General features: G+C 38.1%; 1 protein-coding gene across 3 annotated transcripts in view; it reads right to left on the bottom strand.

Annotated features, from left to right (window-relative positions):
• The window catches only part of ARHGAP8 (Rho GTPase activating protein 8), a 71,408-nt gene extending 49,011 nt beyond the window's left edge, over positions 1–22,397 (bottom strand). The window contains exons 1-2 of one of the 3 annotated variants that reach the window (XM_062634898.1): positions 22,158–22,397; positions 2,611–2,722 (exon numbers count right to left, since the gene is read on the bottom strand). In XM_062634898.1, coding sequence (XP_062490882.1) covers positions 2,611–2,647 — 37 coding nt within the window. In that variant the 5' untranslated portion in view covers positions 2,648–2,722; positions 22,158–22,397. Of the gene's footprint in view, positions 1–2,610; positions 2,723–3,852; positions 4,141–22,157 lie in introns of those variants that run through there. The other 2 variants (XM_062634899.1, XM_062634900.1) reach the window with 2 other exon arrangements.
• Between the last annotated feature and the right edge of the window lie 4,240 nt (positions 22,398–26,637).

Below are 26,637 nucleotides of genomic sequence, written 5' to 3'. Positions count from 1 at the left end.
ACGAATGACCATCCTTCACCGAACTTCAGTAGATTCTGGATTATATCCTAGAATTAAAATCTACTCTGTACTGAAATACGCAACACAAGGTTAACTGACACTGTTCCAGGTTTTTTTGGTTATGTTTATTTTTTTCCCCTAGCTTTTTTTCAAACTGTTATTCAAACAGAACTGGTCCTAAGTACGTATCCAAATAAACACAGATTTTGGGATAATTACTGTCAATAATGCTCTACACTATTCGTGTGAATGTTTTCTAGAACCTGCAGGAATAACATTAAATTGACACACTAATAGACAAGTGTCATGGTGGCTTAAAAGAAGAAAAGGCACATGTCAAAAGAAAATTCTGATAAGGTGCATCATTCCCTGTACATCATCCATCCCTTTTTATCATGTAAATTTTAATAAGGTAGAATTAATGGTTTTATCTACAACACTATTAGTGACCCTTTAAAAAATGCTTTAAGAATATTGTGCCTTCTGATCATCTGCGTATTTCATATGCCTTGACCACCACGCAAGACACTAGGGCAGAAAGAACATATTAAGTATTGATTTCAGCCAGATTTACGTGCCAGTACCTAATAAGTGTTACAGGAAAAACTCTTAGTAAATATTTCAGAATGCTTTCCACTCACCGTTTCTCAGTATCTTTCTAGCCTATAAACAGCCACATGAAAGCTTTATTGTCTCATTTTTATTTTTAACATTATTTGTACTAAAAATGAATTTCACAAGGATGAAAAATGCCACTAGCGGCTGGGATTCTGAAAGATAAATAGGAGTCAGGAACACATGTACTACTGTTACATTTCTTTATGTCTGAATTCATATTACAGCCTCAGGAAATAAATCAGCAGTCTTACAGGAAAACAAATCTGCCTTTAGAAATACACAATTAGAGTCCTCCTTATACATAGAAAAAAGTTTAAATTTTTATTATTATCTCCAAAATGTGTATTTTTCTACCCTTTAAAAGTGTACCACATGTAGAAAGCTAGACTAACCTTAATTGGAAAAGTATTCTTTTACTCTAAAGAATGTTTCTGACCCAAGAGCTGGGAAGAATAATACAATGTAGTATATGAATGTTATGATTTTTTTCCTTTTTAAAATATTTCAGTCCTGTTAAAACTCAGAACAAGGAAAACATTGTTTTGTGTATTTGATTTTTGTTTTGGTGGTAGGGTTGTTTTTTTCATGTCTGAGCACTGTAACCACCCAAAGTAACAAAAACTTGCAAAAGGGAAAGAGGAAAAGAAATAGAAAATGGTAGTCTTGTGGAGACACAAAGCAGCAGCTGTGAACCATTTACCTGCCATAATCCACTGAAACTTAACATGATTTATTAAAAGCAAAATGTGTATTCCAGATAAATACAACAGAAACAACCAATATGTTAACTACAGCCTTTGGTACAGAGAGGCAGAGGTAAATCCTTCTGTAAAAAATTATTTTGTACTAAGCATAAAAAAAGACATGTTTCCAAAAAGCAGGGGTAAGGATTTGTAACAAAGTATAGATATCAAGCTTTTTGAGAGGCGTCACAGAACTAGAGAAGCAAAGTAAATATGCATGCCCATTTGTACTGCACTTACTTTACTCACAGAGGCTAAAGAAGTCTCAACAGCTATCATATCTACCAAAAAGCTAGTTAACTCTAATCTAGTAAGATAATTCTTTGTATATTCTTTTTCTCATACCTCCTTCCTCCACCCCCTGCCCTTCTTTTTTCTTAATGTGTGTACAAGAGGACTGGACCTCAAGAGACGTTTTGTAACAAACACAAAATAAAAAAAAGAAGATTCATTGTTCCAAACTGATGGAGACCTCTGCTCTGTTTTTCTCCTGCACATGACAGAGGAGTTTATTGCCCTGCTCCATGAGCTGCAGCAGAGTACCATCATTACTACTTACACTGTTATTGCTGCTGAACCCAGGTTGGGAGACAACATGAGGGGCCTGATCCTGAGCTTGCAGAGACAGAGGGGAAAATTGCTTTCAACGGATTTTGAATCAGGCCCTAGGAGCTAAAAGCCCAGCCAGCTGCTCCTGAAAGTCATGACATAGAGAAATCAGAGATAAGGCAAGAAAGAAAAGGGAGGCGTGGGAGGAGTACGAAGAGGGAGGTAAGATCTGGAACATTCTTGCTCTGGGGTTCAGCCTGGCATCCTCAAAAATTCAGAGAAAAAAAAAGGTACGCTGATCTTTCAAAATTACGAGGCTGCTAATGCCATATTGCTCAGCTCAACTAACAGCTTTGAAATAACATGCAATACAGCAATCTCTATGCTCATTCAACACTTGTCTGTTTGGAGTAATGACTTCCATTTGTGCCACAATATGTGATGATGGTGATATCCAATAGCCTAGAATTGCAGTAGGAACATCTACCAATAATTCATAAAAGCTGAATGTATTAAACTAACCTTCAACCCTAATGACTTCAGTAGGATACATATTAGTACAGTGGCTGTAACTCATTTTGGATTGCTCCAAGAAGTATTACAAAATATAGATGAAGCCTCTCACTTACTGAATATCCTCTATTAAATCACCTGCAACGCTACACAGATGCCATTTGAAGTATAATAAAAAAATATTTACCTATTTCAGCTAACTTCTCATAGTCAATCTCAGACATGTTTCCCCTTAGGAACAAGACTATGCAGAACTTGCTAACTGATTCTTGCAGGATGAAAAGGTCCTTGGGTCAACCCTACAAAAATAAATAAAAGCAGTTGTCATCACAATGTCGCATATTTTACCCACTTTACAGTTATAAAAAGAAAACAAAAAACACATCCCAGAAATCTTACTGTCCAATTATTGTCGAGGAAACATCATCAGCATCTGGCCACCATTTTCTTACAACATAGAATATTATAAAAGTATTTTAAAATGGTGGTCCAAAGAAAGAAAAGCTACGCACGACAACAACTCAAAAAATTGACCTATTTTAATTTTAGACTTACATATTACACATTTTTTAATCATAAACATCAAAATTGCAGATTAATTCCAGAAACAAATAAATCAGAATTATTTCTTAGTTTTATTTCTCTGATCAAGAAGATGCATATACTCCATACCATCACACCAAAGTCACTTATTCTGCAGCAGTTATAAATTTTATTACAGGAAATGTTCCATACCCCACATCTCACATGAAAGCGCTTCATGAAAATTGCAAGTGAGCATTAACACATAAAAAAATCCTGAAAAAAACAGCAGTTCCTGTGCGTAATCACTGCTTTTTGTCAAACGCTCTGTGGAGTGCTTTGTAAACAGAATACTAAGTAACACACTCAAAAGTGAGCATCAGAAGTGAAGAATACAATTCAGGAGATCTGTTTCCCTAAGCAGCTGCTCCAAAAAGCAAAATGAGTGCTTTCCTTAAATTAAAACCCCAGACCCAGATGTGGAGGTAAGAAAGAAATCGAGCTTTTATAACTTTCCTGTTAATTTAACACCCCTACCTTATACCGGTTTGTTTTCATCTAAATACATTAAATAAAAAGAAAACAGCAAATTCATGGCTTAGTTGTCAAAAAGGCATACACAAGCATGTTCTTCTCTTCTGCCAAGAGGTTAGATTTTTTATTTCTCCTTCAAACCCCTGAAATTGGGAAATTATTTTGTACCAAAAAAAAGACCAGTTTGCCTGCTTGCTGATGCCCACACTGCACATCCCAAAGCTTAACTAGGTTTATTCTAGACCCACAAGCCTGAAGGTTAGACACTATCTTTTTTTTTAGCCAGAAAAAGGATCTATAAGTAGTGTTTCAGAAATAAAATGTACATTGACAAAGCAAGTAAATATCTGTCTAATTATAAGCATATGTTTACCTATTTTCCTGAGGAGGAATTAGTCATTAGAGCAATCACAGGTACTGTGTGTGTGAAGTAGAGTCAGGCTCTAACAAGCTAATGCAGTCTATCCTTTGGGTATTTACGCAGGCAAAACAAATTTGCATCCTAGTATATGACTAAACACCCAAGTACTACAGTAAAATAAGCACCCACTAACCATTATAATATTTAAAAGAGCTTGTGATGGCTAATGAAAGTTTTCCACAAATTTGCACAGATCTGATACTCATAGTAATTATCACCAAAGGCAACCATGCATTTCCATAACTTGCTGTATTGCAGATAAAATATGGACATGGCTCTACCACTTCAAAAATCTTTAAACACCAACTGTTTTATAACAATCTTACTTGTTTCCTGTTGAAAATACTATATCCTTTTACAGGAAACTCTCAAGTTAAAAGCACACACAGAAGGAAAAGTCCTCTTAAGTTCAAAAGAGAAAATTATGTAATTTCTCATTAAGCAACAATTTGCTTAAAAAAGCAAAAGTAATTCAGGGCCAGATATCGAATTAAGAATTGACTAGGCTGGAAAAGACTTTTATGATCATCAAGTCCAACTGTTAAAAATTATTAGTGTATCCTAAATATGCATCTCAGTTCATATTAATTTCACCACAAGGTATTCAAACTGGAAATTCCATTGTTGTTTTTAAATTATGATACAAAAAGCTCCAACTTAGTGATTGTTATTCCATAATTATTATTACAAGTGGTATTTAGACATTTCCAAAATTAACAATTGGGAACTAACATGATAGTGCATGTGTTTTTTTTTGCCACTAAGTTGTGACAGGTACTGTAGATAAATTAGTCATTGCCAGATTGACACTTCTTCAAATAAATAAAAGTATCTACTTCAAATAAATAAAATTTTAAAATGTTTTTTAAGCAAGGTGCAGCTGCAAAAAAAAAAAAAAAAAAAAAAATGCAAAGAAAAGCTATTTCTATCTTATCTGAACAATTTCCTCCTGCTTTTTCCTAAACAAAATGTTTATATTTTGTAGAAATCAAAGAATGGTTCTAGGTTGGAAGGGACCTTAAAGATCAGCCAGTTCCAATCCCCCTGCCATGGGGAACATATGTCCAAATTCAGCCTACATCTCCCACTTGAACTCGTACCACCTAGCCTCCAACCCCACTGAGTATTTCAAGCTGCTCTATGCTCAAGCTGGAACCTGACCACAATAAACTCTTTGTGACTTATTTTTCTGTTACATTTTTCAGTTTATTTTTCATAGGCTACTACCTGCATTCAGCCAAACTCAGAACAAAGAAAGCCAATGTTCAATATATCTGATCTTCACAGTCTTCACCCCAACCAAATATTTCCCAAAGCTCTTATAAGGAAATGGGGCTCTACCTTCTTTCTAAAATACCTACTTACACCAGGACTTTCCATGCCATTGAATTTCAACCGCAAATCATAAATAAAATCAGAAGTCATAAAAATTAGGCTATATCTTTGACACTGGCATGCTTTTCAGATTATGTGAGTAGTGAAAGTCTCGATGAATTGATGGAACAGGGAAAAAAGCTATCTCCTTGATTCCCCAGCTAAAGAAAAATGAAAAAAAAGATAAGAGTCCTGCTGCATAGCATGGAATGAAAACCAATTTCTCTTTCACACTAATTGCTACCACTATAGTTAGAAGTAGTGGCTCAATCTAAAGAGGACAGGTTTAAATCTCTCTGAAAATCTGCTGAAAAACATCTGGCTTCTGTACAGCAAAGTTACCATACAAGTGAGAGCAACTATGTTAGCGTTAAAACATTTACAAACATTTAACACACAAAGTTACTAGGAAGATAGAAATAATTTAGGTGGAATCAAAGAATAAGGGAAACAGGGAAGAAACCATCTGCCTGGTTTTCAGCTTACTGTTCCCTTGGGGCTGCAATTAGAAAGTTTCCAGTTACAAAACAAATTTATTGTAGCACCCTTGGAAATTGATTTCCTGTTGACCTCAGCATTCTCTGTTCCTAGGAGATAACATAATCTCCTTAATAGTGTTCCATGCCACGTATCACTGTTTCTAGTAAACTGTCAGATTTACTACCTTCCCCCACCTTACACCACCAAAAGGACAGTAAAAAAAAAGCCTCAAAGAGCCAAACTACAAGCGTTTTATTAATAATAGAAATTTGGAAGTATTTTACAAAATACCACAGTCTATATCCCTCCACAGGCAAGGTTATTATTTACTGACATCCCTAAAAGAGCATTACTTTATTGAAAATGAGGGCAGTCACGCACACAGAACTATTTGATAATGAACTCACATCTATGGATAGTCCAAACAAAGGCGAGGGATTCCTTCCAACATTTGTCAAGGCACAGAGATCTTTGATGCCTATTCTTTTTGTTCACTCAGCTGTCAGATATGTTCTTCAAATTTAAATGGTGTGGCTTCTCTTCCCCTCCATCCCCCACAGTGTTCTTGCATTCCACTGATATTCTTTGTTACTTTTAAAATATGTGACATAGCTCACCATGTAACACCAGTCTGCAATTTACATTTTGATAGCATGAGAATTCTGTGTAAACGCAGTATTTGCTAAGGGGTAATGTCTACAAAACCAGGTAAAGTGGTTTCAGAAGATTATTTTATTATTTATAATACTGCAGAAACTTTGCTATGGCATCTATAACCACAGCAACACATGAGCTGAGTGCATTATGTACTCATGAAAAGTACATTCAAAACAACCTCCTTTTCTTCCCATAGGTTGTCTGCACTAAATAGTATTTTTCCTCAGTGTATTTCCTATACCTGCTTTCAGGTATTTGACACAATTCGTTTTTATACTCTTTCTTGACCTACCATTCCTTGTTGGCAATATGTTGAGGAAAATCAGCTGGACCATGCATAGCAAGTAGACACCAAGACGGCCAGAACTGAAATATCCTTTCCAAAATAAAGTACTGTGAAGCCTGGAAAAGCAAATATTCTAGTGTTACCTCCAACATCAATATAGATAAGTGTTATTGAACAATGAAATTCAGGAAAATTTAAACAGCTTTGATTTTATTAATTTTTCCATTTGGGCTCTAATCCCAAATTGATTTTACTACTGTAATACAGTCCATTGATTTTAGTGCAGTAAAGATAAATGTACACAAATTCCTAGAGCTGGCCACTTTTCTCTGCAATGTCAAAACATTTTTAACCAAACTTTCCCTAAAAAAAAAAATCATTTGCAAATGAAAAAATTATTCAACAATTTATTATGTTTTTGAAAGAAGGATTTTGACAGACATACTGATAAATTTACAATTAAAAAACTACTATTTTGAAAAGTTCAATACAAGTTTACAAAAGGTTATCCAACTATGTAAGGATATTTCAATCACTTTAAAAGCATAATCACTACTCTTAACTGCATCTGCATAAATTTATTTTAAGATCACTTAATACACAAAAAGCCATGGTAGAATTTAAAGCAAAATATTAGAAATATTCCTGCAACTGTTCAGCATTTACCTGATTTTAACATGGCTTGGGTTCTTAAATGTGAAGTTGACAACACTGTTCTTTCACAATTAACAAAAACATTAAAGATTTTATAATGGTTAACACACATCTCCACACAACATAACCCTAGTAGCATTACTACTCTGTCCCAAAAAATAACATATAATGAAAAATATTATGTTAAAACTGAAGAGTAAAAATAACAATTAAATGCATATGGCCTTAAAAAGAATCCAAACAAAAACTTCATTCTTTCTGTACCACACTAGTTTGGGGAATTTTGAGCTTCTTTTCCTATAATGATCAGAGAAGCAGCACACACAAAGGTTAATTCCTGCAACAGATTGAGACACAGCTTTGAATATTAGAAAGAAAGGAAGACACTCTCCCCGTCATGAGTCTCGGTGCAATATAATACCCAGTTACACACTGATCAAACAGCACTGATTTCTCTGAAAGCAATTTTCTACTACTCATCCAATTGGTGCTTGGAAAATAGGCTACAGCATTTACTTGGTGATGGCATATACTGAACCTAACTTGGAAAGAAGCCCAAGTTTGTTTGGTTGGTTGGTTTGCTTGTTTGTTTGTTCCCTCCCCCAGTATTTACTTTTGAACAAATACTAAAGGAGTATTCTTTAATTACACAAACACAACCCCTAACATTATTTTCCTGTTTACCTCTCTACCAAGTTCTTCTTTTCTCATTTTTTCTGTTGTCTTGCTGCTAATGAAACATGACTGAATAAGTAAATGTGTGTGTTTGTATTCCCTCAGTATTTAAAATTATACTGGCAACTAGAACTGTGATTTTCTAAACAACAGTTTTTATTTGTTTATTGAGGTTGTTGAGCCATCAAGCTTCACCAAACTTTATGACAAATTTCATCACTGAGTTACCAGTGTGAATTCAGCGTGAATACAAAGCAAACTATGTTCACCATGTGGATGTATAGCAGCAAAGATAGGAGAGACCAGTAACTTAACAGAAAGAATAAGTACTGTTATCAAAGACAATAAATGTAATTTTGAAGCATTTTCTTAACCCCTTCCTCAGAATAAAAAAAATATTAATGTTGAAGGGAGGAAGTGCCTACATGCTATGTTGTACTTGGTTTGATAATAAATCAGACTTTTAAATAAAGACTTCAGTTTCTGATGCCATAAACTGAGTAACGTTTAACCAGCACCGCATTCATTTAAGGCCAATATTTGTTGTATATAAAATAAACAAAACAATGTTTGCTACATTGTGTAGGAACGTGAATTCTCAGCAGGGAGGATGGTAAACACTGTGTAGCACACTTCTGAAACGAGAAATTTGTTACTGGACAGTTATTTTTCCCCTCAGAGACAGTCTGGGGAGAAAACAATATTCACTGTGGTTGGTTTTACACATTCATGTATAATAAAATTTAGAACATGATTATTTAAAATAATATGGATGCTGGAGTGATAAAAAGATATAAAAGTACAGTGTTACTGCCTAGTATAGTGCAACGCCACCCTTCCTGTGGCAGAGCCTGTGTTGTGGTCTAGGATGTCATTTACAGGTTGTCCTGGGCAATGAACAACTACTGTGGGAGGTATAAATCCAACTCCATCCATTCCTGTCTTTCCTCTGAGTGCTATCTCTTGACTGCAGGCTGCCTAATAAAACATTTTCCCACAGTTATATACTATGCCCAATCTCAAAGTCTACTGCAATGTGCCTGCCTCTATCATGCTTGTGATCAACTCTGTCGCAGGACAGGAGCAGGTAGGTAAACAGAACAGGTTATACTTTGAACCCACAAATTCTACCAGACTGCCCGTCTCTAGTTTTCCTCCTCTGCTGGGAAATCGGTGACACTATCATTTCATTAACCATGAAATACGTAAACATAGTCTTTTCCCTGCACCCTGCCATACCTTCTCCGCTGAAAGGAGTCAAAAATCTATTTATGGAAAGAATTAAGCATGTCAGAGTGAAATAAAGATTGCTTCCCTACTGCATATAAATATCTCCATGTATCAGCCATTTACAGTTCTGAAAGCACTGAAGTAAAGGGATTATTTCTACCCATTCTAGCAAAGAGGTTTTGGAATGCTCTTTTGTTGACTGAAACGGTGGAAATTACTTTCTTATCACATCCACTGGTTCATCTGGCACAGTGAATGCACATGGAAAAATAAAGTGTCTAATGTATAACCAATTAACAGAAAGCCATGTATGTTTGCTGCATCATTAGGACAAAATTATCCAAACATGGATAAGTGGCTGCAGTATGACACACTACACCATTTTTTGGTTCAGTGTAAATGTTTATTGACTAAGCAAAGATTGCTATAATGTAATCATAATAAACATTAATGATCAGTCATGTATGGAACTTGCTCTCTAAATTAATATACTGTAATACACACTAATGTGGCAGAATTATGTTGGGCTGAACTCATCTTTAACTAGCACTTCCATCCCAAGGGATTACACACTTTCAATTGCAGACAAGTATATTTTTAAGACTGCGGTTTTTAATTAAATTAATCTGACAAGTTACTGGACAAAGGGTTGGTGTATTATGATAAAAAGAGGGGTTTTTAATTGCATAATTATTCACTGGAGATTCCTCTGGGTGGAATAAATTAGGGCTTTTAAAATAAATTAATATTCTTCTTACATTTATGCAACACAGGACAATGTTTTCAGGTCTTGTCAAGATGTAGCAATACTGAGGCTTAAGATCACCTCTCCCACCTCTGAACTGCACAAAATTAAGTAGTACTGTAAAGCACAGGGGACAAGTTCCAAAAGCCATTTTATATGGTGAACATACAGACCATGTTAAGCTATAAATCTCAATTCAAAATCAAGTTAAATGATGATAACAGCACCTATTGTTCCACTATTTCTCCATTTGCACTGGACTGTTTCTTAATCAGTGCACTGAAGAAACAGTTAGGCTTTGGGCTGTCCAAAACAATTATTTTTCCATTAATTCACCAGTATTAGGATTAAATATTTTCTACCTATTTTGCAAGTTACCATAACTTACCATGCAAGGCAGGAAATTTAGTACTATAAAGCCTGGTAGTGTTTTACTACAAGCAGACTAGTAAGTGTTTCAGATGAGAACCTGGTCATTGATCTGCTTGTGCCAAACGGCTTAGGAGGGCCCAGAACAGTTCATATGTTTGATACCAGCAAAACAACCAAACAGCAACTATAACCGCTTCAAATTTAACCTTAAAACCAACTTCCTTCCATATTCAGTCCACCTCAAATTTCTCCTCTATTCACATCACCACATCCCATCCTCAGAACCTCAGTTTTTAAAATCATGCCCCACAACAGATTTCTATAGATGCTTTGGAATTGCAACTGAAGAAAAATTGCAAAACAATTTTACATTTCAAAAGCTTCAACTGTTTTCTTGCTGTTAGAATTGCAAAGACAATGTTCAAATCTTTCTCACTCATCTTGCCACCAAAACTAAAACTCACTAGCAACTCATACACACTTTATTTTGCTGGGGTTTGTGGGCAAAATTTGGTGATAGGTGAAGTTTGTGGAAGAAGACAAAGAATTCTTGTATGTACAAAACTACAGAATAAAATAATGAATTTTTCAGCCAAGTCTATGAAGTAATGGGAACTAGAGGAAACAACAGAAAAGGAAAAGGAAGGAAGAAGCAGATCTTTCCATACTGACTTGTAAAAGTTGGGGAAAAAGAAAAAAATTACCTAAGCCTGATGGTAAACTTAAAAGCTTGAAACATCGCTAAAAGGCTTCCTGTCCTGTGTTCGCTATGCATGTGTCTTTTAAAGGTGTAATTCTCTTACCTGGTATGGCATACAGAAGATTAGCGCCAAAACAACTAGCTAAAATCTGTATGAGAAGTGTCTTGTGTCATGGTTCAATGATATATTAAGTGTGACTTTCAAGTCCCCTGCACTGGATCAGAAAAAATGAGGTCACATGAAAAAGAAATGACACAGCATAAACAAACTCTGAATTCAAATTTGTTCAAACAATTTTGGCAGGTTAACTTTTTTGTCAGAAAGATTTATGTGGCATCAAGTATCTCCTGTCCTCCAGAAGCTGACATAAACAAGGATTTATGCTTTTTTGCTGCCTTGAGATATTTTGAGATAAATTGACAGATATGGGATTGTGCATTACTGTGTGATCTGGATCAAACTTTTGCTGCTGGCTGATCTGCTTGTACGTATGTTTGGCAATAATGAATGTGGAACCATTGTCCCAGCATAAAGACTTCTACCCTGATGACTTCATCACCTTATTCAAAGGTATTTGTCTATATTCATGCACATTACAGAGTAGCTCTCAGGTAAAACATTGTAAAAAAAGAAATGAAGCAATAGCAGTAGCATGGTAGCCAAAATACTAATTTATCATTAACTGGATTCTGCTGTCAGACCTTTTCCACAGTTAAACAAAAGTCAGCTTCAAAAGAAATCTTGCCAAATCCTTACTGTCGTGTAAAATTACTTGCTGTCATTTCACCTGATTTATTACCTTTCTCTCTTTAACTGCACCTCCAAACAGGCACAAATTATCTCAGGAAAGAATCAAAGTTTCTAACATCTGGAAAACAATAAATCCTATTTCCCTTGTAAGAAATCCAACACTGGTAACATATTGCAGGAATGACACATATTAGCCCATTAATCTCCATGAAACACGACAAGAAGGCTCTACAGAGGTACAACACTGGTATGCAGATCTTTTGGAACTTTCAAACATACCTATGCTAATGACTACACAAATCTAAAGATATGAGTGGATCAGTTGTATATGCACTTACTTAAATCTATGCTAACATCTGACAAGCCCACACTGTTTTTCATTTTTCTTCTCTGTCAGCACATCACAAAAATGGAAAACATACAGAAATTTTATATTATTTACATGTTGAAGTTGTCTTTGGTGTTGCTACAGTCTACAGTGTTGTTAAAGTATTACCAGAATGAAGGTCTGAATTCAAGTAAGGCGTTGAGAGAAAGAACATTTTTTATTAAATCAAAGAATGCAGCAGGGTTAAAAAAAAAACCACAACTAGTAGGTTTTCCAGCACTCAAGCCCTTTAGGAGGCCTGAAAGAGAAGCCTGTGCACCCAGCAACTTATCATTATTCACCTTCCAAAAACATTTCCTTTGATATGTTTAATAAATATTTAATAAGTAGTATATAAACACGAGAAAGTAGAGTTTGAGAAACACACAAGAGGACAAAGATACCATAAGTTGACTGTGGAAAACAGCAAAGCCATATAGGACAGAAGAACATACAAATTACTCATTAATGCAATAATCATAAGTAAAAAAGATTGTCAGGTAAGGCCTCTTCTAACTGCCACAATCTGAAATCTAGCATTTTAAATAAATGCCTGTTTTTATTTGAACAACATTTATACCCTTTCCAAGGATGTCGACACAGCTTACCACTGCATAAAAGCTAGTAAAGACACTTTCTTTACCCACATGGTTGGCAAGAAAAACATTGTTTCTTTAGGCTGATTAATATACGTGCTGTCTTTGTCTTAGCTGCTTGGCATAATCAATAAATGCCACATGAAATAGTCAAAATGAGTATTACTAAGCTAGAAGCAGCTTTGATGCTTCTAAGGGAGTGGGAGGAAGTGAGTGAGTGAGTGGCTGTGTGGGTCTGAGTTACTAGCTGGGCTTAAACCACAACACCCTGGAAAGAATCCAGAGCCAGGCTGAAGAATTGACCCACTCTTTCAGAGGGTCAATTAAGACTATATAGCACACATACACAAAATCCCAAACAACAAAACTGAAAACAAACCAAGAAAATCCAACCTTGCACACTTTGAGAATCCCATCAATGCAACAAAGCACTTGACAGCATATTTTGCCTCCTTCCAAACACATTTTTTTATCCTTTTCTTCACATTTATTTGTATATTAAGAACACACTCCTTTAAGCCATTCGCCATGCCTCAACATAAAATGGATATACAGCTCTGTTAGGCCTAGACTGAGGAAAACATCTGGGACTGCCATAAAGCACCAGCTCACATACACGCTCAACAGAAGTCCAGCTAAAATTAATTAAGTGTTCAAGGTTTTTATGAATCAATGCCTCAAAGAAGCCTTATCTGCTTGATTAATCAGCAAGCAGCTCTGCCACTCTTGACCTAATCAGATCTTGCCACTCTTACCTCACGTTGAGATGTATTTTGCTTCACAGTACCTTCATGGGTAGGAAGATTACAATGAAATCTGGTTCCACTTTCACCCACTAGAGCTGCTGGAACCAAAACCTTCAACTTGTAACTCATCCTCACCCACCTGATAGATACATGGCAAAAATAAGTGGGACTCCTCAAGGAGGAGTGTATCATAGCAGAGCTCTTTATGAGCTTCAGTTGAAAAGTGCCATCCAGGAGTGTAGTATACAGCTTTTGTGCCCAGTCTTTGGTATATGACTTCTAATTATCCCCCTCTTTCCTTTCTCATAGATATAGTCAGGTTTCTGTAGGCTTTCATGAGGTTTCTTAAACATTAGCGTAAATTTTTCTCACCATCTGACTTTAAAATCCTCATTAAGCTATCTCAAGGGCAAATAAGGATCATTTGGCTCTAGAGCCAATTCACTGACACTTCCTGGCTGCTGGGAAAGAAAGAAGAGAGAAGAAATAAAAAGAAACTGAAAGGTGAATTTATATTAATCTGATTTCTAATAACTGTGCCCTACTAGGTTCATGGCTGGAAAAATAAGCTCTTTTAACCATTCAAAGACATCTTAAAATGAAGTTTCTATGTCATTTTAAAACAAAACAACAAGTTGAATCTACTGTTTGTACAATTAAGAGCAGAAATAACTATAACAAATTAAGGATTTCTTTTTCCCCAGCTTACAATTTATTTCTTTTAGTAGGTACTTTTAATGGATCCTAGTTGGTACCACTCTATATTTGGATATCTCCACAGACTTTTCAGTAAATAACCAGTTTCTTTGCTTGGATCTTTTCAGAATGGAGAAAAGCCTTTTTTAAGCAATAAAAACCCCAAGGGATGAGAAAAGTTATCAGCTGTCAGAGGAACCAAGAAATGCAATATGCGAAACTAATTACAACTAATTATTTAAAAATTACTAGTTTTCAGGTTCAAAACAGTGTCATCCTTCCTTCTATTTTAACTGCAGCAAATCATTATATATCTATTCATGGGCTGTCACCAGGTTAGAGTAAACAATGAGGCCACCATACCCAGAACTAAACTGAAGATTTATAAGAGAGTACTATATCACTTGCTTTTGTATTACACCAGTCTACAGTAGTACAAGCTCTACCTGTAAAGACAACTGATGAATCAAGCACAAAAAAAAGGTCTTTTTTTTCCTCTTCATTTTTCCTGCAGTATTTTCCTTTGCAAGTCTTAATAACATATCTTTTAACCTGACTTGTAGGCTTCTGACTGCACAGATAAGGTTACAACTGTGAGTTTGCCAAGTCTGCTTAATGTTTCTGTCAAGCAAAACAGTATGGATAAGTCCAGGTGCAGAGACAAAGCTGCCAACATAACCACAACTTATTCTGTTGTCTGAATACTGTCTCAAAAGAATTTTCCTACCATTAGGCAAGATCAGAAAACCATTGCCAAATAAACAAGACCCGGTAGAAATACCAGAGCAGTCAAGATGATACTACACCTTCAGGAACTGGTTATTTCTGGCTTCAGAGTTTCACACAAAAGCTTTAATGGCATTCATGCGCAAACAAAGTGAGATTCTGTGTCCAAGGCAATCACCACCATAATTCATATTGAACTTGTAACACACACTGACCTTGACTGAGTTGGATCTCACTCCTACATTTTTAGGTATTTTCCACCCAAGCATAGAATCACCTCTTCTACTAAAAACTCCCTTCTGAGGAATTCAAGAATTATCCACTATCTGTGACAAGTCTCCCCCACAGCACCCAGCTTCAGCAGGAAACCACAGTTTCTACGTACCACATACTGAAGCTAGATATAAATGTGCTGCTAGGAGCATCAGTATTTTCTGTAGCTGCAAAGATCAGCCCTTAGTGCCTAGGGTTTGTTCAAGGCCAGCTTCATAGAGAACATAACGAACTTCTGAATTTCAGCCTCAAGCTTCAAGCAAGTGGCTTCTCAAGCTTAGAACAGCTTCCAAAAGTGGAAGTTCCCATGACACTACAGACTTTCATTAGTAACACTAATCAGAAGAGAAAGGAGAGTGAGATTTAGAGAAAGTACATAACACTATTGAATTTTAATTGTTTGAATTAATTTATATATTTAGTATGTGTAAACACATGAAAGATTATGTATATACCAAGCAAAATAATTTATGTGTTTTTTTCTGCCTCACATGCTAGATTAAAATACTGAATTATAACAGTAAAGATGGATGTGGAAAGTCTGTGAATGGAAACACCTTAGTTTTCCAATTTCTTGTTTGTAGGTTATTCAGGCTCCTGTAATAATTCAATGCCTTCTTCAAAATAAGAATGAATTCACTAGCTTTAGATTCACAATCTTCTCTAGCTCTTAGATATGTGATAAAAGATACCACGAAGTATTTCAGGATGTAGTATCCAATACACTGGTTTTTGAGTGTGCACATTAGAGACCTGATTTTAAGTGGTCTAACGAATTACAAAGAACAGGTTTTCTTTAATGTTCATACTGAGGCAGTTCTATAGCCTTTTTGCTGCTAGGCATTCTCTGTGGAAAATTTTTAGTAGACGTGCATGTGTGCATAAAGCAACAGAGGTTTGAGAGAGCAATATCAGACAAAACTGGAATAGTGTCAGTTATATGATATCAGGAAAATATTATTATAGAATGGTTTGGACTGGAAAGGACCTTAAGATCATCTAGTTCCAACCCCCCTGCTATGGGCAGGGACACTTCACACTAGATTCTTCATTGGAGACTAGGTGAAAAAAAAACAAACAACAAAACAAACAAAACACAAAGCTATTTCCCTGTAAACAACCTTGCAACTTTTCCCTGGGCATGCCTTTTTGCACCTAGCCCAAGTTCCCCATGCTCATTGGTGCAAACCTGGGGTGGCCATCAAAATCTCCACCGAAGGCTACCATGGGGGCACACAAATGCGTAAGCATTCTGCAGGGAGTTTAAGGTTTAGTTTAAATTGGTTTAGATTGTTCTAAAGCGTCTATGTACAGAAACTTGGTACATGTTATAGCTTGTTACATGTTATCTTCATTGTGCTATGCTGTCGCCGTATGTTACGGAACACCTAACGTCTGGTAATCTTCTTGAAGCTCGTGTTCAGCTTTATCACCACAATCCTGCAGCATCATGGCAGTGTATTCCTTGATGGTTTTGTAAGCCACACAGAAAAGGAATCCCAAAGTCTTTTCAAAAAGCTTAATTTCGAAGTTAGAAAAACTTAGCGCATTGCACAGCACACAATGTCAGCTGTAGTCTTTGCTAAGAATTTACAGTCAAAAGATACAATTCCAGAATATATTCATGTAAAAAAGTATAAAAGATACTTTCAGAATTAACAAATCAAAGAAAAAGCCCTGAAGGCAGACATTACTGAAGGGCAATTAAGTTACACTGTTAGGGATCTTCTTTACTCTGGGCTGGATTGTTATCATAGCCTAGTTGGTATTACCTGAAACTTCCAAGTCTGAGAGCCTATTCTCAGATCTTCACAACTTCATTTGTGGGCTGGACACTTCCCAACCTCAAAAGCAGCATGTGAGTAAGATTCAGTGTGAATCACGTAAGTTCAGGAAGGGTTACTGAGAAGGCTGAGTGAAAGAAATGGGATTTGAACAAGATAAGAGAGAAGAGATGAGATAAAAAGAAGTTGAATGAGTCCCAACTGAGCATAATAAGCAGAAAATCTGTGCCAACTAATGTAGCCTGAAATGAAACCCAAGATTGTTCTGCCTCAACATTTTTTTTTTCCTATTAGCACATCAGCTGTTACATCCTCTTACATTGTTTGGCCTCAGAAATAGCAACCTGCAATTGCTATCAGTTATCACATCAAAGCATAGAAGTCAGTATGGCTAATTTTGAGATTCAGCCTTGATGACGGCTGGTGCCAATATGATATCTTACAATAGGACTACCATGTCAGGTTTGTGGGTTTTTTTAATTAAAAGTTTATTTATGGATCTGAACCCACAGAGCTTGTTAAAAGCATATCAATGTGCTTCCTAATCCTAGCACGCAAACCTTTAGGAATGCCAGAGATGAGTTTGCCTCAACCCTCAATTTAGGTCACATTATATGTGTGCAAAGATATATTTTTTTATTTACAGGCTAAAACAGTATTTTTTATTTCCACGTAATTCCTACAGCAGCTTCTGCACAGGATAGCATGATCTGAAAAAACACCATTAATTTCTACCATGATGATTGTCTTTCCCTCTTGTTAAGTAACACAGTAGATGTAGTCATAGCTGCAAAGCTTGCACGCAGCGAAGAGGAGAAAGAGTGGTCTTGGAGCTAACACGGATGATCTTCAAAACATTTCTATTTCTGTCAACAATTTCCAACAAGATACTTTGTAAGTCATTAAACAAAACTTTTATCTTGGGTGATTTGAAAGCTACGTATGAGTTTGCCAAGAGACAACATATAATCTGAACAGAGCAATACTCCCAGGGAGAAGCTTGCTCCCCTAGACTGACAGACCTGCCATATTCCCTGAATGGTGAAAACAGAAATATAACACTTACTTAGCTTAAAGGAGTACATATATATATTCGGTATTGCCCTAAACCAGAGAGAGACAGAGATGTTTTGCCCTTAAAAGAACTAAGAATATGGAGTCTGGCTTGACATAAAGAATGGGTTAGAGAACAGAAGAAAACTAAATATAGTCACCAGTCTACAGAAAAACACAAATAATACCTGGAATTCAATGCTGAGTACCTGGCATTGGACATTGAGTCCTTGGTTCTCAGCAGCACCTGCAGCCTCAGCTGTAGCTAATGGCAGCACTCACAGGATTCAAAATTTCTTACAAATGCATGATTTGATCCATCGCACCCAGTACTTGCGTGGGTAGAGGATTGTTATTTCTTCATGTTCATCAGCTCATGCTACTTATTCCCCATTTGCAGTCACTGTCTGTACATGCCATGAAAATGATTGTCATCATAGATCAAAGATTATGCTTCCAAAAGACAGAGTGAGCAAGAACAGTTAAAAAGCTCTCAAAGAATATGGACTGCATCACTATCATATGAAGTGAACTCCATAATAGAGATTGAAAGATTCAGTAAGTATGAACAAAGATTTCCACTACAAGCAAGGAAGAAATACTTACTTCTTTAGTTTTTCCTGCCTCAAATGTTCTTGTTTCTTATACCAGATATTATAAATAAATTATATTTAGTTCTCTTTTAAAAATACCTTATATTTTATAACAATAGAGCTTATTTTAGTTAAGGTCAGGGAAAATTTGATGGTTTAGCCAAGACACTCTTTAGTATACTGGTAATAGTAACTACCAGTCTCTAATTTGATGCAAGGAAAGCTTTTTGATAATTTTCTCCTTGAAAAGGCACCAAGTTGTCAGTTTTTAAGATGTCAGGCTTAAACAGTGTATACATACAACAGAATTTGTGCCTTATTATAGTAATATCCAGCAGTGTTGCTAAAATAAAGGTCTTTTGGCAATACTTTCATAATTACTCTGTGCTTTCATTCCTTTGCAATCTTAAGCATCACTGATTTTGATACTGTTCACATAGCCCATTTTTTCATGAACAACTATGTGTGGGTTGTTTTGTTGGTGGCTTTGTTTTGGGGCTGTTTATTTTTGTTTTGTTTTTTTATTTCTATAATAAAAATCCTAACCAGATCTCTTCATTCCTGGATATGAAATAGCTGTTTCTTTTCCACAGCTCAGCTGAGTTGAAGTGGTGGATGTTCAGGAAAGCTGCCAGATACAAATATAACTTATGTTTTCTTCAAATGCAAAGGGGGTCCACATGTGTGACTCCAGCCTCTGTAACTCAAAAGCAGGTCATACATGGCTCCCACAGTCAGTTGCCTGGCAGTGGGTTGTGTTGGTGTGGAGGCTGGCAAGAAATCTGAAAACCCAGCTGTGGATGTGGTGAGAAGCAAGAGCTACTAAAATTCTCTTGGAGAGTCATGTCCAGATGGCTTTGGCTGCTCAATCCATTCCGGAGCAGCATCCTGCCTGGATTCCCTAATTTCCACCTCTCAGAGCTGCATCCTATATCCCTAGGCACAGCAAGATCAAGGACTGTGCTTTTTATCATCTGCAATACTGAACAGAATATTATGACACTAGGGTAAGTCCCATTAAAAAAAAAAAACAAAAACAAAACAAAACTGTGATTTTTAATTTTAAAAGATCAATTTTAAATAAAATGGGAGTTATTGTTTCAATAACAAAATGCCTATTAAACAATAACTGTTCCATTGTATCTGAATTCCAAAATTAAACCAATCCAGTCAGCACAGAATAAACACTGCTATATTATGCACAAACCCTTCACATCAAGGACTGTTTTGACTCTGAACAATTTATCTGAAAAATATCTGTTAAATTTAAAACAGATAAAAAACAACACCCACATATGCATGTAGAACACTTGCTCAACTCAGTCACACAGTGACTTTATGGCTATATTCTTGAAAAAGAAAAGGAATAAAAGCTTAAGAGTTCATAGGGGGTTACAAAAAAATACTATTTACACATTTACCCAGCAGTACTATCATAAAACATTTATTCAACCCAAAAGAATTTCAAAAATAAAGCTTACATCTCCCCATGTTTATTTACTTTCTGAATTCCTGCTCTAACAATGAAGAAAACCACACAGAAAGTTCAGTTTCACTTATTAAAGTTAGCTCCACCTAGAACACTGCCTATTTTTTCCTGAAGGCACCAGAATAAGCAACTTGCATAAAAGCAACTTTAAAACCTAATTTCAGAAACATCACTGACTTTTATCTATTGAGAGACCTCTCAGCAAACTGTCAGATTTCAAGCTAAAATGGCATGCTCTTTTAGGCAGCATACTAAAGGTCCATAACACATCAATGGCAAAAATCACACCGAGGTGCCAAAACACCTCCCCAAAGCATGTGGCACTCCTCCTTGGAAGATGCTTTGGTGACAGAAGCAAGACTCCTACCTTCAATGGCCCCGAGTACTGCTCCATGAGGAGCTTTACTCCTCCATCCAGCCACCTAGGTTGGACTTGCAGAAGTAAAAGACTGGATGAAAAGAAGTTGAGCAATTATTCAGCTCAAAGACTGAATAACAGGCTGACAGGTTATCTGTGCTAAAAAGGAAAAAATGCCAAAACCCCAGCAAAGGCCATCAGTACAACATACAGCATCAAGACAGGGAAGTCCTGGCTGTGTACTCAGTTACCCTTGTGGGACAGGAAAAGGCATCTAACTGGGAATGGGCCATTCCCTTAGATTTCAGGTGAGCTGCTTACCTGCCCTGCAAGTGCAGGAAGAGAGGCTTAGCTGATATGTCTGCCCTGAAGGGTTTCAGCCTTTTGGTGGTCTTGGAAGGGGGGCTGGATGGAAGGAATTGCAGGAATGCTAATGGCAGCAGACCAGAGGAACCGGTTCCAGTTTAAACTCTCAGCCTATCACAGCCTCCCCAGGAGTTAAGTCAGCCTTAACTAAACTTTGTGCCACCTTCTGCCTGGAAAACTACAGAATACCAAGGTCATCACTCAGACATCTGAAAAGGTCAGAACAGAAGTTTCATATACAACATGAATCCAGCCACTTCTGTATGTGAATCCTGATACAGATTTTAACTATATGCCAAATATATAATTGAACACGTAGAGAAAGAACGCTGAAAAATGAACTACATCCACCTACTACAACGGGAAGGGGGGTAGTGGGGAGGAATTCATTTTCAAATGACTGGTAAGAAAGAGGAGAAAAGAAAACCCTAAGAGCATACCAATATACAGATAGAGATATTCTTCAAAAGATATTTTATGGGTTGTAGTTACAGCGTTGAATCTCAACATGCACAACTTGTACCACATCCAGACAACATTTTGCTTACTGTAATCTTCAACCCCATTTTCTGTCTTTCTTGTGAAGTTTGGCATTCATGTAAGCTCCAATTCTTCAGTATGGATATGCAGAAACTTTTTATAATATAAAGTTCTCCCATTAATTCCATGGGAATGGCCACAAGAGTGCACATTCACCTACTATCAGACCCATCAAACTATTTCACATGTTCTTAATACACAGAATCCTATTCAGATGAGTCATATCCTTGTGCAAACAGCCACAAAACTCAGTTCTCAGACTGAGGTGTAAGCACCAGTGTGAAATAGCAGCCTCATATAATACCTGCTACAGTATAAACCTGTCTCTTATTAAGGCCTTTGAGTCATGTTATTGTGGGAAACAGTAAAAATACAGGTATCCAGCAGAAAGGATGTACTAAAAGCCTGCAGGCACCCTCTGTGGATTGAGCTTGGTACACCACTACCAGATGGAGCAAAATTTGAGGGAGGCAGGCATAATTAATTCCAGCCCACCCAATTGGTTGCTTTGCCTTTCATCCAAAGGGCAGCACAACAGGTTGCTATAACGGGAAGCACAAAGGCAGCTTGGTTTGTCACACACCTATGTATTTCTATATACACCTCCGAAGCGTTCCCTGCAAGACCACCAGGTTCCTTCCCACACGGAACCCGAGCCCAGCCCCGGGCCGCGCTGCCCGCCTCCCTCAAGCTCTTTCCCGACAGCAAGTTGCTCACGCACCTCTCCCCTGGAAGCCCAGCCTCACCTAGAGGAGACCGCCGCGGGCCCCGAAGATAAGGAGCCGGGGCGGAGCGGGACCCCAGGGAAAGGAAGAGCCTGCCCTGGGAGGGCAGCCGGGCCGGACCAGCCTCACGTACCTTGCCGTGGCGGGGACTCGCAGGCACCACAGGTGCTTCTCCAGGCCGAGGCGACGGGGCCGGGCAGCGGCAGCACCGCCCCGAGGCAGGCCTCACCTGCGGACGGGCGGACGGAGGAGGGGAGCGGCAGCGGGGTTGGCTGCTGAGCCGCCCTGTACCGGCTACCCGCTGTACCCGGCTCCCGCTGTACCCGGCTCCCCCTGTACCCGACCCCGCTGACCGAGTGGAAATGGCGTAGGGACCTGAAGGGGCTCCGCGGGGCAGACGCAGAGGGGCTCTCTCCACCCGGCCCGGGCGCAGCTCTTAGAGCAAATGCCGCCGGCCGTGGGAGACGGAGCACGGCCCCGACCTTTCGGTTTCGTTTCCCGCGGATTGTTTTCGGCAGGAGGAGGCGAGGGCCGTCCGGGGGATCTGGGGCTGGGGCGGCGGGGTCCGTCCCAGGGCCCCCTGGCCGCCCCGCAGCTCTGCGGGGTGACTGAAGTGGGGAAACAAAACCGATGCGAAGGCAAAATGTGGAGATTAATTTCTTTTTACTGCCCTTTTGTTGTTTAGGGGGGAAGTGAATCAGTTACCAAGCTTTCTAGCACTGCCATCTGACTACACCGGGGCGGAATGAACATGTTGACATGTCTCTGGAGGGGGACCCCACCCTTTGTAATTCATTTCGGTGATGTAGCGAAGAGGCACATGCGTGCTGGTGGGCTCCTGTCTGCAAGTATTTGGTGGTATTGCTCCATTTCCCCAGTGTAATTTTCCAGTCTGTGTAAAAAGGACTGATATTTACCCTTTTAATGTACCTTTTTTACATGTGTGTGACACCAGTAGCTCTTCTAGGTCTACCCATGTCTCCATGCAGTTAGGAGAGATCCAAAGTACGTCGTCATAGCAGCAAAAGTCTCCAGGTTGATCTTTTGTCCCACAGTTTCACTGGGATCGTGCCATTTTCTTTATGCTCCCTCGAACTCCCACTACAAAATTGTCATTGCCAGTAAAAGAGTGGGAAATAAGCGGAGATAAATCACTCGTAGGGGAAAAAACAATTAGAGGCACAAGCACACTGCTTCACTGAGTCACAAATTGCCGGGTGCTTCCACTGCGCTGGGAAAATCCTGCCAGACTCACCTTCCCTAGCTTTGACTGGTGACCACTGTCAGAAAGGGGAACTATAGGATGTGGGGTCTGACCAGGTATGACCATGCTTTGGCTGCATGGAGTGTGCCTGCTGCTGCCTTTTCCAAACACAAAATGGCTTACTGTGGACACACTCCTGCTACTGAGGGATTAGTTCATGCAATATGTTCTCTTTTTTCTGTCCACCTGGAGAAGCCTCCTCCTCACCCCACTGTATTAAAATTAATAGGAATTTCTGCTAAGTGCACAACTTCGTTTTCTGCTATTAAATTGCATGTCATTTCTCTTTCTGCTGTCCGCAGACTCATCCAGTTCTTTCCACAGGGTATTCCAATCTTTTTCTGTTGTAACAGCAGGTCTTAGGTTTATGTCATCAGGAAATTTCATTAGCACACTCATGTTTTTTGTGCCAAGGTCACTAATAAAATTTTAACTAAGATTAGTTCTGAGATCAGTCCCTATGAAATTGCATTAGTAACCTCCTTCCATCTAGAATTTCCCTTTCAGCTCACGCTATTGTCCTTAGTTTTCATTTCTTACATTCATCTGCATCTCTCCATCTTAATTAATATTTTCTCGCATGGCATCCTCTCAAATGTTTTATTGAAGTCCAGATAGATTTGATCTACTGTATTTTCATTGTTTGAGAAAACGATTTATCAGACAAAGATACTGGCTTAGTCTGGTATGTTCTGTCTTTGGTGAAGTCCTGCTGCGTTTCAACTAGTTTCACACACCTCCTCATCTTTAATTAGTTTTTCCTTCAGCATTTGTTCTAAAGCTTTGTGTACTAATGAGGTCAGATAAAAGAACCTGTAACTGCTTGGATCAGTCCATTTTCTCACCAAGTACAAGTCCCAGATGAAAGTCTCTAGACTTTCCAGTGTCTTTCCTGGGCTGCTGTGGCCACTAGGTCTGACCTGAAATTAAGGCACAGAATGCCTGTGATTGATTTTAGACTAACCGCTGAGGCCATAAAAGCCAAATGTTGTATCTTTTTTTTTTACCTCAAAGCCTGCCTCACAGGTTTCTTCTGCAAAACCGCATGTTCAGACTGCCTAGTTCCCAGGTTACATGCCTTTGAGATTTTATGTAAGCAACCTGAATGCCCTGGCATTGCTTTGCATATACTTTTTGTCTGTTTCAAATGCGTTTATTTATATTTTTATTGTATTAACATTTTGCCTGCAACCCAAAAAGAACACTGCTTCTACTTTCCTCTTTATGGACCTGTCCAGTCAATGGATTTAGAATAAATCTTATTATTTTAAAGCATAATAATTTTGTTCATCTCCAATTGCAGCCAACTGCCACCCCAAAATGAGATTTTGTAGAAGTGAAGCTCATGGGTGAATAAAGTGCTAAGTTTATCTCACAGAACCCATTGTAGTGGTTTAACCCCCAGCTGACAAATAAGCATTGAACAGCTGCTTGCTGACTCCCCCCTTTGGGACTGAGTAGAAAATCAGAAGGTTTAAGAGTGAGAAAACTCACGGTTTGAGATAAACACAGTTTAACAGGTAAAGCAAAAGCCAAAGGCACAAGAAAAGCAAAACATGGAATTCATTCATCACATCCCATAGGCAGGCAGCTATGTCCAGGAAGGCAGAGCTCCATCACACATGTAAGGGTTACTAGGGAAGACAAACACCATCACCATAAATGCCCCCTACTTCTTTCTTCTTTACCCCGGTTTGTATACTGGGCATGATGTGTTGTGGTATGGAATGCACCTTTGGCTGGTTTGGGTCAGTTGTCCTGTCTCTGCTTCCTCCTGGCTTCTTGTGCCCCTCCTCACTGGCAGAGCATGAGACTGAAAAAGTCCTTTATCAGGGGAAGTGCTACTGAGCAACAACTAAAACGTCAGTGTGTTATCAGCACTGTTCTCAGACTAAAGCCAAAACACAGCACTGTACCAGCTACTAGGAAGCAAATTATCTCAGCTGAAACCAGGATGCTCAGAGACCTTTTTCTCTAGCATTACTTTGGTCTTAGAAAAGATCTCTTTCCATTTGCTTTCCTACTTCTTTAATTAGCTCCCAATTGATACAGGACTTCAGGCTGCTTTTTTTCCAGATTGAGGCAACCATGATGATGTCCTTGCTGAGAGTGACATTTAATTCCTTAGATCAGTACACAAATGGGAGCGGAGCAAAGCAAGTCCAGGTTTTTGGCTAGACCACCATACTTCCATATCTTTCAGATAGCATGAAACTCTCCCCTATTGTACCTTAGCCTCTCTGTCTCCCTTTGCCTGTCTGAAAAAACAGGTTGTTTAGAGATGGCTTTACAGGGACCCTGGCCTGTGACACTAAACTCAGTTTGTAAAAGGGATAAGACAATTGGAAGAAGGGAGCTTCTAGTCACTGAGGTCTTACAAGCAGCAAAATTCAAATCAGAGCAGTGATGACTGTAAGAACTGAAGGATAATCACTAGAAGACTTTGGTTCTAACTCAAATGTTCATCATCTCCTGACAGTAGAATGCCTGTGCAAGGTGTATACTGCTTGTTTCATTTTAACAGCTCTGGTAGATGGTCAGTATTCTGTAGGTAGGATGTAAAGCTAAGTATAGACTAGACTTTGGTCACAGAAAGCAAGTTTTACTGATAAAATAGTGAAACAACATCAGGCTGCAGCTTTTTATTTGGTAAAAGATCACTTCTGTTGTCTCTCAAGGTGCAGTAGGTTTGCATGGTGGGTCTCTATGATAAGACTCAGCACTGAGATCAACTGACCTTGTGCAAACTGGAGGAAAGATCAACACAGACAGCAAGGTTATGGTTTTGAGTAAGGCTGTGGCATCTCACCCTACTAAGCTTAGTAAGCCATGCAACCATTTTGTTGTTATTGTTAAATAAGAGAGTACTATATAGGAGAGTGTACCCATTTTGATTCTGCCATGTGTATATATTCTAGCCTTTCATTTCATATAAACCAGAACCAAGTGTATGCTATTTGTCATCTCTAAATCTGTAATTTATATACAGGTACACTTAAGGAACATAACTCACTATTGTTACAATTTGCTTTAGAGAAAGTTGCAAATGAGAGCCCCCATTGCAAAATGACTTAATATGGGGCATTGTGTCTATTTATGATGCATGCAACGTATTCATTATAATGAATGCAATATAAATACATAAATTTAGTGGAACCTCCAGTATTCTTTCAATGCATTTCTGATTCTAAAGTGTCAGTGCGGTACTACCCTTGGATAATAAAGCAAAAAGATTAA

This window comes from Pezoporus occidentalis, unplaced genomic scaffold (genome assembly GCF_034315485.1).
Source record: "Pezoporus occidentalis ecotype Australia unplaced genomic scaffold, CSIRO_AGI_Poc_V1 ctg44, whole genome shotgun sequence".
NCBI lineage: Eukaryota > Metazoa > Chordata > Aves > Psittaciformes > Psittacidae > Pezoporus > Pezoporus occidentalis.
This window is presented reverse-complemented; position numbering and strand designations above follow the sequence as displayed.